Source organism: Mastigoproctus giganteus, chromosome 9, assembly GCF_048544385.1.
Source record: "Mastigoproctus giganteus isolate SK-2022 chromosome 9, ASM4854438v1, whole genome shotgun sequence".
NCBI lineage: Eukaryota > Metazoa > Arthropoda > Arachnida > Uropygi > Thelyphonidae > Mastigoproctus > Mastigoproctus giganteus.
Window position 1 is genome coordinate 212,968,831 of NC_143583.1, and position 17,854 is coordinate 212,986,684.

General features: G+C 39.7%; 1 protein-coding gene across 5 annotated transcripts in view; it reads left to right on the plus strand.

The window, feature by feature from the left end:
- LOC150081105 (putative 3',5'-cyclic phosphodiesterase pde-5) overlaps positions 1-17,854 on the plus strand; it is a 167,874-nt gene that overhangs the window by 107,227 nt on the left and 42,793 nt on the right. For all 5 annotated transcript variants that reach the window (XM_090382156.1, XM_090382158.1, XM_090382160.1 and 2 more), the window contains 6 exons: positions 43-204; positions 3,059-3,093; positions 9,546-9,651; positions 9,994-10,087; positions 16,207-16,265; positions 16,370-16,420. In XM_090382156.1, coding sequence (XP_090238282.1) covers positions 43-204; positions 3,059-3,093; positions 9,546-9,651; positions 9,994-10,087; positions 16,207-16,265; positions 16,370-16,420 — 507 coding nt within the window. The remainder of the gene's footprint in view (positions 1-42; positions 205-3,058; positions 3,094-9,545; positions 9,652-9,993; positions 10,088-16,206; positions 16,266-16,369; positions 16,421-17,854) is intronic.

Sequence of the window (17,854 nt, forward strand, 5' to 3'; positions counted from 1 at the left end):
AGGTGGGAAAAATCGGTGTATTTATTTCTTTTTTGTATTCAGTTCTGCGTCCACGCTGACAAGAGGAAGATGCTGCAAGAGCTTACCAGCAGTCTGTACATTAAACCCAGCAAGGCCCATGTTCTTTCTGAGCTTTCAGACACTATAGCATCTGCTGTTAATGCCGATTCCTGGAACCTCTACCTGTATGACAAGCACACGCAGGTAAGATTTCGAAAAATATGATATGCCAATAATAAGGTCTTGGCGACAAGACAAGCAATGCAGTATTAATAAAGTAAAAAACATACACGCACTGGCCAAAAAATACGAACCTTTATTCAGAATCGAATTGGGTTGCCTTTCTTTCGAATAACAGCAAGTGTGCAGAGCGGCACGGATTCTATAAGTTTTGAGCTAATTGTAACCATTCCTCCACCAAAATATCGCGCAGCTGCAACAAGGAAGGAAGATGACTTCGTTGCCAAATAACTCTCTCCAGCATATCCCACACAACCTCGATAGGATTGAGACTAGATGAATGTGGAGGCCAGGGAAGATAGTGGAAATCCGTGTCACGTTCTCCGAACCATTCTGGTACGATGTGCAGTTGCATTGTCATTCACAACGTGGCCGTCACCTTTGGGATAAAAGGGTAACATTGCAGGGTGCAGTGGATCTCAAACAAAATTCAGATACCTCCTGGATGACATTCGACTATCAACGGACCCAGTTCGTGCCAACAAAACACTCCCCATACCATGATGCCTCCTCCACATGCTTGGGTTTCCTTAACAAGGCAAGCAGAGTCCATCGTTTCTTCGTGAGGTTCTCGCCCTACTCTCTGCCTACCATCAGTGCAAAACAAAGTGTATCCTGATTCGTTTGACATTGTTTCTTTCATTGTTCCATTGTCCAATCACGACGCTCTTGGCACCACTGCAACCAGCTGTTCCTGTTTTTCTCTGAAACAAGTGGATTTTGTATATTCTGTCTGCGGCCATCTTAATACAAAAGATTGTATTTTTTTGAGCAGTGTGCGTATATCCTAGAAGTCAGTGTTGAATAATGTTCGCAAGTTTAGAGAAAATTAGTACTAACTTAGAACTTATCAAATAACACGAATAACGGTATCTGTGTACATATTGTAATTATCAGATCGATATACTGAATAACACCAATGTTCTCTGTATAAATGAAGACTTATCCAGTCGTCTGAATGTGGTAATGCTCGATTCCAGTGGAGCGTGAAGTGGAGAACTAGATGTGGTTTTATCATATTCTCTTCAACTAATTATAGTATTACGACTTTTTTAAAGATTTTGTAGTTTCAATCTTTATTTTATTCTTTAACTTTACAATTCCTTATAATAAATAGTATTATAACTGAATAATGTAACTTCCCAGAAGCGATAATACGAGGGACGGCCAATAGGTATTTACTCTCATCTAGAAATATTTGAATATGTTTGCATAAAAATGTAAACAGTCTTAAGTTTATCTTTTCTTCAAATAAATGAAATACTTGACTTGAGCCATAAAAACGAGAGGTGGTATCCTGAAGAATGCTGAGGTTCAATCCGTTATTAAATTTCTTCATTTGCCAGGCAAAGAAGCAAAACAAATACATGAGGAGACGAAAGCTGTATTTCACATCATATGATGGGAAATATCATAGATACACAATGACCTAACAGATGGAAGACTAATATCTTTGCCACAATGTGATTTCCACCTTTATAGCAAATTTAGTGAACATTAGCCGTGGGTCTGTTTGCATCATGATATGAGTTCTTGGACATTCTTGGGCTATATTACGCCAGGCCTGAAAAAGGTTGGTGGAAACAAAGTTAGGAAGTCAATGGGTGAGATAATTCGGTAACTAACAATCAGGGAAGATAATTGATCACAGGGGTTTCTGATTCTGAGGGGATTTCCTCACTGAAGAAGTGGCAACATCTGTTTTAGAAGAATAGGCGAAAAGTAACCATAGTATGTATACCTGGAGCAAGAATGCAAAATATTACATATTTATAGCGATTTATGCTGGATCTGGATCTATCACTGGAAGGATGCCACTGACTGATTTCAAAGATTAGATGCTCTAACTTTCTCTGAATGGTACAGTGTGCAAGTGAATGTATTACTTTATTGTCAAGTGTGTATTGCTAATGGCTTTAAAAATGCAAACAATCCGGGGTTCAGTCAAAAGTAATGCTCCACATTTTTTTACAAAACTATTTATTCTACAGTATTGTTATTTTCACTATATCGTCCTCCCACACGTGATCATACCGTAACATTAGTCAAAAGTGTCTGCCACCATAAACATTCGTTGGATGTTGCTATCAACTGCAGCACAGTTGGTCGCTGGACCAAGTGGCAACTGTTCGGAAAGCATACTTTTTTATGGGTGCCCTACAAGCCAACTGTAGGGCTCCCATATTCTTGGCTGAGAAATAAGAGCTGCAAGCATTTCAATGCTTGAAATTAATCTGATTTCACGCACTCTCTCTCTCTCTCTCTCTCTCTGAGAGTATATTCATTCATTCGTATTCCAGCAAACAGAAAATTTATGGGATTTTCCTTATTACAAATGGCACATAATCAGTTCGTTTACTTAGCAGTGTATGATACCTAAAGCCACTAAAGCCACTAATTAACGTTAGGGCTTACTTTACATTTTCTTTCTTTAGGGAGGTTGTGGAATCTTGTAATGTCGTTGGTCTGATATCAGTGAGTGGAAACGATTCCTTGTGTAATAAATACACTTTGCTTAATTAAAGAGATTTAGCATCTACAGCTTACGTATCTCAAGAAAAGCACTAATATTCTTTTTGAAAGTTTAATCTAGAATATCTACAATAACCCTCCTATTACGAAAGCTCGTCACCGCATAAGGAATGTTTCAAGTTAGTTCAAATGAATTTTTGATAATTAAAGTAAAGACTATTTCATCATTCGAAACCAATGAACCTGCTAACTTTATTACTCTCTCAAATATATATTTTTGAATAAATGAGTTCTTTAAAATTAATATTTAAAGTGTCTAAACTAACAATATTTTCATTCTTTTCAGGAATTGAACCTATTTATGTACGAAGACAAGATGGAGTAAGTGTTCTGCAAATCAGAAAAATATTCATTTAGATTTAATTGGTTGCATTTAACAAATATGAAACTTTATCTTGGTAGTTTAGAATAGAACAGTATCGGTCTTGTTTCAATACTTTGGTCAGGTTATTCATGTCGATGTATTTGCACTTTCTTGCAGGATGCTCTGTTAGTGAGTGTCTCGTAATAATGCAGTGAACACCCCAGTCACTAAAATTTTACCACAATTCATGGTAAAATGTCTCAGCCACTTATCACAGACCAGCTCCTCTTCATCTATAATCAGTGCCTTGAACACCACTTCTTTCCCCCACTATGGTACAGATACAAGGTCCGTCCTATCCCTAAAGAGCAACTTTCATCGAAATTCGACCAATAAAGGCCTATCTGCTGTGCATAAAGCCTCTTAAAAATATAGAAAAGGCCTTACTGCCAACTGTAACAAATCAGATCTCCCAACGAAGCCAGCCAATATTCATTATGCAATCCCTGGCAAATCAATCATCACAAACTGAGCAGCAACCAGGTGGTCCATCTTTCGAGAGCGTGAACAAAAGGCAGAATCGGCCTTCACTTACCTCGACATCCATACTGCTTTTGATGCAATTTCCATACCAGCTTTACTTCTTCTATTACAGCATTTTTACAATATATCGGGAGACATGCTTTGGTTCCTAGGTGCCTTGATCCAGGAAAGAACATTTGTGCTACGAGCCAATAACCTCACCCTCTCTCGAAAAATCACTGCAAGTGGTCCTAAGGGAGGAGTCTTGTCAGGCGTCCTTTTCACCACCGTAATAGCACCACTGAATTCATCCAACAATAATACAGTCAGTTATGCAGACGGCCTAAAGCTTTTCGTCCAAATTACGATTACCATAAATGCAACCCTCAGAAACATTGAAGAATAATAATTAATTCTAATAATAATTGTTAATCTTGAAATAAATCCGCTGAAGTTCGCAAAACTCTCATTAAAACACAATCCTTCACAACTGAATCTGTCTCTTGGAGGAACTGGAATTCCAAATGTGCAGTCCCACGGCGAACTCGGCGTCGTCTCTGATGCCAAGTGACATTCAACAGCCACATTGACATGGCAACCACAAAGTTCTCTCGGCTTAGGTGGGCGGCCAAGCAGAAATTGTCGCCTCAGAACGTTCCTAGTAACCTCAATTTATCCAGCAATATTGTACGGTTCCGAAATTTAGTCCTCAGCAGCTCCCACCAACGTGAAACTATTATATCTAGGCCACCAGAATAACTAAATTCATCTGCCGTGCTGTTTGTGTCTTTCAGAAGAATGTCCTCCTTTATTTTTGAAAGGAGGATCTTATTCACTGCTAAAATGCTTCTGGGATTGATTTCCCACCCCAGTACTGGTGCTCCTGGAGGATCCCACTACCTCGTCTCAGATCCACTCCGATGCTCGTCAGCCATATTAAGAGCTTCCCTGGCAGACATTCCTTCCCAACCAACTGCTTGAGACACTCAGCAAAATAGATTGCGACATGCACAAATTGGTGAAAGACAAGAAGTACAGACAGCCCATTCTTCTGGCCATCACCGAAACCTTTCAGCCAAAAATAAAGTTACAAAATTACAGATTATACACTGCTCAACAAAATTAACAGAACAAAAAGTTTTTCATGAATATTTTACAGTGAACAGTGTCGCCGAAGGTGAATATTTTATATAATAGGTATCCTGGCATGCAAATTCCGAGAATAAGAAATCTTTATTGCAATAATCTTTATTGCAATACATTGCAATGTTGCCCTTCACGGCCACCAGGCCAGGGGTTAACAGTAATAATACAATATAAATAGTGATCTAATAGAAATCAATTTTCCACCTTACAGAACCGCACATTATGCAAATTTTAATGACTATAAAAACATAGGTTGTAAACACGTCCCTTCATGCCTATTTTTTGGCTTGCTCAGTGGAATAGCCACATCTCCACTACTCAGGATGGTAAGTCATCGTCGTTTAGATGATTCTTTGAGATGGTTGGCAGTTGGACGACTTGAAGCTGGGCCGTCGCAGACCGAGTTGGCACGTTGGCTTAACGTGTCGCTCAGTGTCATCTCGGTACTATGGAAGCAGTTGCGAGGGTAGCACAGTGGTATCGCCACCGTCCTTCCCACACCGGGTGGAAAAGGCCCGGTTTCGAATCCCGTCGATGACTCGAGGAACTTTTATGGACTTTTTTTTCACTCCGTGGCTGAGTTAGTCGGTCTCAGGCGTAGATAGCAATAAGGGTTTATATAAGAAATTACCGGGCGATCCCAATAAATTTGTGGTCTCCCGGTAATTTTTTTTTTATATGGAAGCAGTTTCAGGAGATAGGAACCATTACAAGAAGTGCTGGCAAGGTTGCCCGAGGGTTAATTCAACCAGAGCAGACCGCTATCTGGCTCTAACAGCAAGACGGAACCCTACAATATACTGTCATCAACTGTCTCTTGAGGTTACTGCGGTCCAGGTGAAAACATTGTAAACTGGACTGTGTCAAGAAGGCTCGTTTCAAGTGGCCTCTATGCAAGGAAGTTAGTGGTTTCTGTCCCATTAACCCCGGAAGCCTGCTTTGTGGCTTGATGTGTGTGCAGTCACGTTGTTTTCGCGCTTGTGTTTATTAGTTATACTAAATTTTCCTCCCTTGCATTCTATGTTAATTAGTTGTTGCATGATGCTTGATCATTGTTCTTAATGTCTGATCGCTTCTTCTTTATACTGAATCTTTCTCCTAAAGTAAGTTACGTATTTGTAAACTTAATTTCTTCATTGCCACTGCCGCTGACCAGTGTGTTGTTGCTGTGCTGCTTCGTGACTGTTTTATTTCGCCGCTCTAAACCTCGACGAAGAAGTGCTTGGGGTGGTGATCTATTTTCTTCTTGAAGTGCGAAACGTGACAACACTTGCCGCAGAGAACCCCTTAAGGTTTAATTTCCCAAGAGAGACAAGAAGACTAGTACAATAGGTTAGGAATTTACTTGCTTCGGTTGCAGTAAATTCCCACCCACCCCTTTTTTTCTGGTTGACTGCTGAAGCCTAACGTATTTTCTAGCTTTTGTCAGTTCAGCATAGTTTTAACTTTAATATTGAACTTGAAAAGAATAATGTGGCTATATAAATATCTTGTCATGGAACAACCTGCGAGCAGTTTCGTTAAAGGCATTGCATTTATTCGAAGAATTATTAGGATTTTCTTGTTAAAAGGATTTTCTTGCTTTAAAGGTTACTTAATAAATAAATTAAAGTATATTTATAACTAATAAAGCTATGAGGCTTACTCGTAATAAGGGTTATAGAACCTGATTCTGAGGCTGGTCCAGCAAAGATTGGATTGCTACAGCTTTGTCTAAAGTCGGGATTTTCTCATCACTCCCGAAAAAATCTAACCCGGCCCTACTTATTTTTGACGTGGAGAAGGACTTATCCAAAGAAGAGTTTCTTGAAGTGTTTTACTTCAAAAATCTGCAAGACCTCGATATTACACTTGAGGATCTTACCAAGGGATTGACTTTTCGATTTACCATTAAATTTGTATCCAAAAGTAATGTACATTGGGTCAGTGCCGTTTCTCCTCGTCTATATAAATTAATATTCAAGTTTCAACGTCCCTATATTGGATTTACTGCCCACAAATTTCGATCTTTTGTGTCGGTGACGAAATATTACACTTGCCAGAGCTCATAAGAGCTGAAGAACTGATAAGATTAAGAAATACATCTTATAGCCATTCTTCTCCTGAAGACAGATCTATCACTTCTAACTTACGTATCCTTCAACTTAATACACACAAGTCTCTTCTAGTTGCAGATGAAGTTCGGCAATATCTGGATGTTCACCAGTTTGACATACTGGCTCTTCAAGAACAATGTTTTCATTAAGGCAGATTTTTCTGGCTATCCTCTGTCCATGCGTATCGTTCAGTCTCATCATGCTGAGCCGCGTCCTGCATTTGTTATAACAATCGCTAATCTGAATGGTGTCAAAATCAATAGCCTTACACCATATAATATATAATGTCTGCATTCATGTTTCGACTTTTGGCATTTCTTATTTTTTAGTTTCTTTATACTGTCCACCTTCTTCTGATATCACTGTTTATCATCGATAGTTTGATAATGTTATTGCTACTGTTGGTTGCGCACACCTTTTCATCACGTCAGGTGTCAATGCAAATTCTCAACTATGGTTTTCATCTTCTTCTGACACTAAAGGAAAACTTACTGAACAATCCTTACTCTCTCATCACCTTGTTTCACTCAACCAACCTGACGTACCTTCAGCTCTACATGTGGAGAGTGTAATATGGACATAACTGTGACTGCATGTGCCAATGCTTTCATGATTGGTCTGTTAACTCTGGAATTTGCTCTGGTGATCACAGAGCTATTTCCTTTGTGATTAAATATTTCTTTCCAGATACTTCTTTTCCTCTTGCAGGACCTTCGCTGCTTTTCCCTTAAACGTATATTTTGGCCTCGTTTTTATGACGCTCTTCAATTCTCATTCTCGGACTCTATGATCAATACTATCGCTAATTATTCTGCATCTGACTATGCATTGTATGCCCAGGACACTTCGTTCAAGGCCTGTTGCTAAGTTCTCGTGCTGCTAAGAGAAAAGTGCTGCCTAAACATCCAACACAGTGGTGGAGTCATGACTTGACCGTCTTACGCCGTCGTGTGTTTCGTGCTCGCCGTTCCTTCCAATGACATCGTACCACCTGGCTAACCGCAGACGTTGAGCAGCTTAAAAACGAATATCGCGACCTCAAAAGGCAATATGTCAAGGCCATAAAAGGCAGTAAAAGATCCACTTGGAGAACAGATAATTTTTCTAACAGATAAGTTAGAACAATTCATCGTCTCTCCGGAAACAAGGTTAATTTACCTGTCTGTTGACTCTCACACTGCCAAAACTCTGACTTGGACAGGTATATCAATGCTTTACTTGATGCACTTCTTCCCTCAGATGACCTCTGCTGTGATCTTCCTATTCATCTACAAATTAGATCTGTCAACAGAGCTATGTTATTCTGAATCCACTTCTGATATCACTGTTTATTATCAATAGCTTAATAATGTTATTGCTACTGTTGGTTGCGCACACCACTCCTTGCTTCAGTGATCAGTAACTCAGCTAGGCGGAGGCTGATTCGGCAATCTCTGAAATCAATAATAATAGTTGTCCTGGAATTGATAATCTCGAGGGCATTTAATGGAGCGACTACACAAACTCAATCCGTCTTTGTGACACGCTAGGCAAATTTTCCTGTCCTTTTTAATTTCTAAATCTGGAACTCCTACTTCTGCTAGGGCCTATCGTCCTATTGCGTTATTATACAACCTGGGTAAAACCCTGAGCGACTTATTGCTGCCGGTCTAGATTGTCTTTTACTGAACACTGTTTGAAATGCTGTGACCAGTTTAGTTTTCGTCCAGGGCGTGGAACTGAGGAGGCCTTCGTTGAACTTCTTTCCAGAGAAACAACTGCACGTTTAAATATTCTATGACTATTTTCATAGATTACTCTGGAGCCTTTGGTGGGACAGTTTTTTTGCTCACCTCAGGGTTGCTCTATGCTCCTCACAACTCCACAACTTAACCTGCAACTACTTTCTCCACCGTTCTATTTATGTCATTTCTCGTACTCAGCAACTTAATCGCTCTGTCTCTTGAGGATCCTCACCAGGTTCATTGCTTGGTCCATTCGTTTCCAATGCTTCTAAGCTCACGTATGCCGATGATCTGACGCTTCTCGTCCTTGGTAATTCTCGTTCTTCTTTGGAAAGTGCTGCCAGTAACATCATGAATGATCTAGATCTATGTTCTTGGTCTGTTATTATATACGTTAATAAACTTACCATTTCTCCTGATAAGACTAAGCTTCTTTATTTAAGGGCAACTTTAACATTTTCCGGCCTCCGACTGTTAAAAGGCTTGGTCACACTCTCTTTCTCTTCATGGTTGACTTACATAAAGTTTTGGGTATTATTCTAGATTAAACTTACCCAAACATGACTTGTACCTTAATGATAAAATATAGTCATGTATACTTGTCTGCTTGTCCGTCTGTCGCACCAATCCTTTTCAAGATTAATGCGACAGATCTAGTTCCACACCCAACCATACAATTCCAGGCTTACTCCCAATAATGGAAATATTTCCGTAATGATGTTTTATTTATTCCTTAAATACTTTACGTCCACTTACTATTCTTGCTAAGAGAAATATACTTGTAAGATTTTATGTCTTACAAGTAATAGAAAATATTTTGGGAGTAAACTACTGAAAATAATTTCAATAGCGCATCCAGGTTTTGTCACCAAGACCAACTGTCAAAAAGCCTTCCACACCTTTGCAGACATAAAATGTAAAAGTCAAAAAATTATTCCGTTCCTTCTGAAATTAAATATTTGCAATGTTCTTTCTTTGTAGGGTGGAGGACGTCGATACCGAGAAGACAAATGTTGAAGAGGGAACCACGCTGGCAGCCCACGTGGCAAGGACCAGAGAGACAGTACGGACCATAATAGACGGGATTGTAAGTTTACTTCGTTTTTGTTCCAGTGTGCGCTAAATGCCATTTTGACATTCGGTTGTGGGTTGAACTTCAGTTTTGTCCTGTCTTCGAAATTTTAGGCAGCTTCGTAAAGAGAAATGCTGTTTATCCAGGAATTAGTTTTCTTGGAATTCATGCAATTAACACACACATTCAATATTGACGCTGCTTGACCTCTGTTTGTTCACATTACTTAAAGAACCCAACCCTTCTGAATTTTAAAAAGTTACAATGATGGCTGATGCAATAACCATAACTGCAATTAGTATCAGGAGTAGTCAGTGTTTAGGTGGTAAACACTTCTTTGCACTTTCTTCTTCGCAGGATGCACGATTTCCAGATGGAGTTCCCGAAACTAAAGAAGAAGCCGGGTTCGTACTATGCCACCCTCTGATTCAACCCGATGGAGATTTATCAGGTATGATTATCCTTCTCTATTTATTTAATAAATAAATAATCTTAAGTGCTCCCTATTTCCAGGGGTATTACATCATTTATTGATTAAAGTTTAATGAAATATGCAATTGAAATCAAAATGTTTCAGTCCCCATTGAGATATAATCGCAGCACGACCATATTAAAAACCAAGACTTTCCAGATAACCACATCATTGGCAGAGTAAGCGAGATCAGGCTACAAAATTAAGTTGCGGTGTCACTTGTATGTCCATCATACGTATACTCGGATTTATAGCAGGAAGTTAAGTGTCCAAGCTTCACACTAGAAAACCAAGTAGCAACAGGTTACCCACCTTTAGTATCATTTTCAAATTTATCTAGGTCGACTTCGAAGTTAGGAGGAATTACCTTATTGGAGGCGCTTAAGCTGGAAGAAATCTTCCACCGAGCTGATTGCTGATCACACGAAGTTGGACTTGGCGCATTATAGCCTTAGTTGCTAATGCGCCAATAAAATCCAAAACAAACAAACAAACAATCATACGAAGTGAATGTGAAACATAGAGATTGTCCGGTATTCAGGAGAAGGTACCGTACCGGTCAGCATCTTCATGGTAAGCAAGACGCCTCCATCTGGGAATCCTTTTGCAGTTCATTAGCCAGCTGTGTAGTTTGGCGCATCAATGTCAAATGTTTTTTTTATTATTACATTTCAACAGTGAATATTCATAGGCTAAGTACTTTAATTGCATATACACTGAGTGATGCGGAGTTGTGCGAAAGCACCGGTGCCGCTTGTCAAAAAAACACCTAAACACTATGATCACCGTATTATGACCACCCCTATGAAAACTGAATGCTACCCGTTGATCACATGAGGTACGAGAATACGAAGTTAGTCGCCATACGTAGCACAGATAAATAAATAAATAAATTTTCTGTTTATACTCCGGGACGACCAAATGGTCAGAGACGTTCACAAGATAGACAAATTACAAGAAACAGCACCGTATTCAGTAGTCACGGGCTTGAACCCCGGTCACTCAAGGCACGTGTACTTATGCACCTGCGCGCCTGACCACTAGGCTACGGCGGCCTCGTGATCAGGTTTCAGTGGTTCAGAAGGCAGTAAAATTCCGAGAGTGATGGGTAAAAGGAAGGATTTATCGGATTTTGATAAAGAACAGATTGTGGGAACTCAACGAGCTGGTGTCTCGATTTCCAAAACGGCTAAACTGGTGGGGTGTTCGAGAGCCGCCGTAGTTAAAGTGTACCAGGACTGGCGTCAAAATGGTCAAACAACGACCCGACGGCAAAACTGCAAAGGTCAGCGAAAGGTTGATGTTAGAAGTGAGCGCCCGGTCCGATGACTCGTATATGCGAACAGGCGCAGCACTGTTGAAGAGTTGGCTACCCAATACAACATGGGCCAACCCGTAACAATATCTGGCATCACCATGAGTCGCACGCTCGCACCTGTGGACTATACCAGCAGACGACCCCTACGGCATCCTCTCCTAACCAAGGTTCATCGGCGTAAAAGACTTACCTGGTGCAAAGAGCATGCAAGTTGGACTTTAGAAGACTGGAAGAAGGTGTGCTGGTCAGAAGAGTCACGTTATTTACTCCACACCGTGGATGGTTGTGTACAGATTTGGGCGTCAACAACATGTGGCTCTTGATCCATTAGGAATGGTATCAAAAGTGCAGGCCGGTGGACGCAGTTGTATGGTGCGGGGCATGTTTCACTGGCAGGAACTTGGACCCCTGGTACATGTGGAACAACGTGTCAGTGGTCTCCGATATTATCAACTGCTTGCTGACTGGCGCCTCCGTAGCCAGGTGGGAAGGAGCAGCAGTGCGCAGCACACGCTTCTTGATTAGACCGGGGTTCGAGCCCGTCACCACCAAATACGGAAGATGCGGAAAGGTCAAGGAATGACCACCGCATATCCCGGAGCAATATGGCCTTAGTTGCTAATGCTCCTAAAAACCAAACAAACAAAGCTTGCTAACTGTGTACACGCCGCTATGTTACACTTTTTTCCGAATGGCGATGGTGTCTTTCAAGATGACAATGCGCCGAGCCATCGGGCACTTGTTGTGCAGGAATGGTTTGAAAAACACAGTTCTGACTTTCAGCATATCGATTGGCCTCCGAACTGCACCCATATCAATCCCATAGAGCACTTGTGGGACACTATGGAAAGGCATATCAGGCGTTTGGATACACCAATCACCTCCATTTGCTCAGTATTGCTCAAGAGTTTGCCAAACATTTTTCCAGAATTCAAACAAATGATGCATTGAGACCTGCCTCATTTCCTGTCTTCATACCTGTTAAAGATGATATCCTCATTAACCCCTTTATCACTGATGAAGATTTAAATTCGGCATTAAAAAGTATGAGAAATGACTATACTAGAGGCCCAGATGACATTCCAGGCTTATTTTGGAAAATGACTGTCACTATCTCAAAACCCCTCATACTGCATATCTTCAACTTGTCCCTCAGACTGGGGAAGTATCCTAAGCACTTTAAGCAGGTCAATATAGTTCCTATTTTCAAAAAAAGTGATAAAAATGATGTAACTGATTACAGACCCATAACCTTGCAAAACAGCCTGGCTAAACTCTTCGACACAGCAGTACACAAACATCTCTTCGAATTGTTCAGGCCTTTCATTGATCAGAATCAACATGGTTTCTGCAGTGGCAAGTCAGTAGTCACAAATTTACTTCTTTTCTGGCAATACACCTCTGAAGCTCTTGATAACTACCTTCAAGTTGATGCAGTCTATACAGACATATCTAAGGCATTTGATAAAGTCCCGCACGAACAACTTCTGGAAAAACTTAAGCTATATGGTATCCGTGACCCTTTGCTCTCATGGCTACGCAGCTATATTATGCATCGTTCCTTGAGCATTATAATCAATCAAGTGAACTCAGACTGTTTTATACCACTAAGTGGAGTACCACAAGGCTCCCATTCTCTTCATTGTTTTCGTAAATGATCTTCCTTCGTTCATCTACACCTCCGATGTTCAAGTTGCTCTCTATGCAGATGATCTTAAGATCTACTCAGCAGTGAAGGAGATTATCGATTCTCAACAGCTTCAATGTGCTCTCAATAAATTCTCTCTGTGGCTATCTTTGAATGTCTTGTCTGCTAACCCCTCGAAGTGCAAAGTAATCTCTTTCTCATCCGGCATATCTCCACAGCCAATAAATACGGAGTACTAACTCTGTGATCATCTAAAGGTGTGACCAAGTTAACGACTTGGGGATTCTCTTCTCCAGCAGTGCTAAATTCGATGCTCATGTCCTTAAAATCACCAGAAAAGCATTCAAAACACTGGGGTTCATCAAAGGAACACATAAAAGTTCAAAAACTACAGATATGCGGTTATCCTTTATACAACTATTGTTCTGCCAATCCTTGAATTCAGTTCACCCATCTGGAATCCTCACACAAAGACTTTAACTAACAAAATTGAAGCAGTCCAAAAAAATTTTGTCCGTTACCTTACGTACCGCAATCCTCTATTCTATCACTCAGTGTATTATGACTCGCTGTGTGATTACTTTCATCTGAGGCCTCTGTGCACCAGAAATTTACTGCTGACATCACCCTTCTAGCCAAAGTAATCACTGGAACTTATGAAGCATCTGATATCCTCACGAAAATCAACTTCAATGCTCCTTGCAGACAATTCAGAAACCTTACACCGTTTCGCATTGACTTTGTCACCACGGATTTTATGAAGTTCAGTCCACTGAACAGAATCAGCAAATGACTCTCTCATTGCCTTCTTTGACAACTCCCAGTCACTGATGAACTCCATCCACAAGTTTGCCTCTTCACTTCAAATGCCAAGCTCTCATTTAATTATTGTAGTTTATTATTATTATATGTTTTATTATTTTTCTATTCTCTAACTGATTAATTATTACTTATTTTTACCTGTAACTTAATTTAATGCAGTCCTCTTTTGTACATATGGTTTTAATGCTTGAATCTATATCAATGTTTATCGTCCTGTTGGATTTCATATTATTGTTATTATGTTTATTGTTCTGATCTCAGATACACTGTTAATGGTTACCTGTTGTGTATCTTGTTATTAATAAAATAAAAATACCTGCATTGATGACGGCATTATACACAGCTTGGTTGGCCATACCCCCCGAACGCTTCCGACATCTTGTTGAATCAATGCCACGTCGGATAGCTGCTCTACTGAGGGCAAAAGGAGGACCTATGAAGTTTTAGGTATGTGGTCATAATTCAGTGATCACTCAGTGTAAGTTCGAGAGGTACACGTGCTTTTGGTAGAACTGAAAGAAGTGATCGATAACTCTTCACGAAAGCTAACTGCATGACGTCATGAGATGATGTTTAACCTTCCAATAGAACAGTTCAACCTGAGTTGCATTCAATGTGACAACTTTGAATGCAACTCAGAAGTTTGGAAAACAGTTTCTTGGTCTGACGAGTCGAAGTTCCTGGTGCATCATGTTGATGGAAGGCTCAGAATTTGGCGAAAACAACATGAATCCATGGACCCGTCATGTCTGACGACTACTGTGCAAGGTGGTGGGGGCAGTATTATGGTGTGGGGAATGTTTTCTTGGCACACGTTGGGTCCACTGATACTCATAGATTCACGTCTGAATGCCACATCGTACCTAAACATCGTTGGTGACCAAGTGCATCCGTTCATGTTGACAGTTTATCCTCAGTCAGATGATTACTTCTAGCAGGATAATGCGCCGGTGCACAAAGCCCGAATCACTATGGAATGGTTCCAGGAACATGACAATGACTTTTCTTTGCTGCAGTGGCCCGCTCAGTCCGCGGATCTCAATTCTATTGAACATCTTTGGGATGAACTGGAAAGGGCTGTTCGATGCAGGCGAATCTCAAGGAACTGCGTGACACACTGATGTCTGCATGGTTCTCCATTCCTGCACAACGTTTTCAACATCTTGTTCAATCCATGCCTAGACGAATTCAGGCTGTTTTGAAGGCTAAAAGAGGCTTAACACGCTATTAGATAGGTGTACCTAATAAAGTGGCAGCACAGTGTATAGCAATCAAATTTGAGGGACTTCAGTATAGGAGAGGCGTTTGAAAATTTCTTCCTCTAGGTATGAAGGATTTATTTGAGGAGTCTAGTAAAATGTTACTTTTACACAGTCCCCTTTGGAGTCACTCTTTTTCCACCAATGCTGCAGTGCGTTAATTCCAACTACGAAGAAAGTTTATCTTGAGCCTCCAGGAATGCATTCTCTGCAGGAATGACATCACTGTCGGTGGGAAAATGGATGCAAGCCAGGCATAGGAAATAGGTGCAAGTTAGATGGTACTAGATCTGTGAATATGAGGGAGGGTCCAATATTTCAAAGCTGCACTCGTGCAATACAGCCAGAGCAATGACAGATTTGCGAGGAAACTCAATATCCTGGTGGAACAAGACTTCTTTGCTAAATTTTCCTCTGCGTTTATCTTTAATGTTTTCAGGCAAACGCCTCACAAGGTTTGCGTAATATACTCTTGTGACTGTCTTGCCTTTCTCCTGTGATTACTTTGCTGTTTTGTTGCTGGAGGATCACTTTCAAAGTGATCCTCCAGCAACACTCCATCAGTCTCCCAAAAAAACAGATGTCATCACCTTTCCAGCAGGAGGAATCGACTTGGCTTTCTTTGGAGGGGTGAAAAGAAGTGGGCCGCAAACTTCTGGAGTGATGGACGTTGCAGGTCTTTTACAGCGTGGGTCACCTTCCAGATTCTCCCTCCCTCATTTAAATTCTGCTGCCCATTTCTTAACCTATTTTTCCCAAATATTGTATGACTGCACGCTGACTGATTTTATCCATCTTTGCTCATTCACACAAGTTGTTTGAGGACCAGTCATTAAAAAAAAAAAAAAGATGTTATTGAAACTGCATGAAACTTTTTGGATTACCATTTGAAGTGTACAGAAATTTCTGTACATTGCGTACAGAAAATTTTAACACCGTACAATTACCCTTTTATACTCGAGCCACGAGCTTTTTAAAGTCCCCTCGTATTCAATATAAAAAGAAGCTGACCACTTCCTTCGTTCTATTTATCACCTCTGCTTCATTTCAGGAGTCCTAGAGATGTACAGGAAGCCCGATGCCCCAGAATTTTATGAAGAAGATGAAGAGGTATGTTACCGAGATTTCAAAAGCAAGATTTCAGTAATTACTATTAATGGAATTAATTAATAAACCAATGCGCCATTTTAACCAAATGTCCTTCTTAATTCCAGATAGTCAACAGCTATCTCGTATGGGGAGGAATCGCTCTACATTATGCTGAGGTTGGTGAAATTAATTACTCATTTGCAAGCTCACTTAAGTAAAATACATTAGTACCTCATTTTAGGTTTTGCTAATTAATTAAAAGTGGACTCGCCTTTATAACAACGGACTTATTGGGTCTAGTTCCTCGTCACCCACAGCTAGCTGAAGGGCTCTATATATCGTATAAATTGTAGTAATAGATCTATTTTAGGCCTGTAGCAGCACATTCTCTGAATAGCACGAAAAGCAAAATCCATTTTATCGAAAAAAAAAATATTTCTTTTTACTGAAGAGCCATATATTTATTAAGAATTGTATCTACTTAATATAAAATGGGGGGGTGACGAAAGTTAAGAACCTAAAAGAACTTTTGAATTAAAAATTAGACGATGAAATATCATTTCATTTAATACTTCCCCTTAATCCATTAAATATGGAATGTGATAATTAAACTTAAAAGCATTTTAAAAGGGACGAATAAAAATAAAATTAAAAAATCCCTAAAGGAACGTGCACTTGACTTGAACGTCCATCAAAACATGAAAAAGGGAGGGAAAAAGTGGAGAAAGGAGAAACAAGTTAGGTAATTTGCGCAGTGTGTTACATTTCAGGCGAGTTTGATTTTTTTCCCTTAAATTAAATGATTTTTATTTAATTTCCGGTGATTAATAGAAATGAAAAGCAAATATGGTCATCTCCTCATCGATTAATTGCAATAAAGAAATTATATATATACTACTAGGAGTATAACTTTACAGAACACGTAATAAAACTATAGTTTTAAGTAATCTAAACTTAGCCGTTCATTCAGAATAACATTTATTAGTCTCTCAAATATGCTTTTAAAGTCCCCTTTCTCTCTCTATTCACAGTGTCAGTTTTCCTTTCTCTCTGTTCACATCACGTTCACGAGTCTTGCATTAAAAACACACGTGCAAGGACTGGTGAAGCTAACTATGCTGCATTAAAACTACATTTTAATCTACGAATTTCTTTTTCCATACAAATTGTAGGTAAAAAAAAAAACGTTTTACCTGACTTCTATTTCTCCGATTTCAACGAAATCTCGTTTATATCGACAAATATTACTAACAAGCCCAAATACAAAATTTAATTAAAATACGTCCAATGGGAGTCCCTCTGTTACTTACTGACTGACGGACATGGTGACAACGTAGGTGCTTAGCAAATAAAGGAAAAACGGGAGAGGAAGAAGAAAAAGGAGAGAAAGAGACAGATAGAGAGCGCGAACAAGAAGAAAGGAGGAAGGTAAAAAAAAAATCAGAAACTGTAACTAATTTTGAGCATATTAATTTTCAGCCAAATTAAAAAAAAAAAGTTGGAAGGTCTCGCGTATGGGGGATTTCTTGTAATATATATATATATATTTTCCGAACCAAGTATCCATTGTAAACAATTTCCCCACTCCTCTTGTAAATGCAGTCCACAGT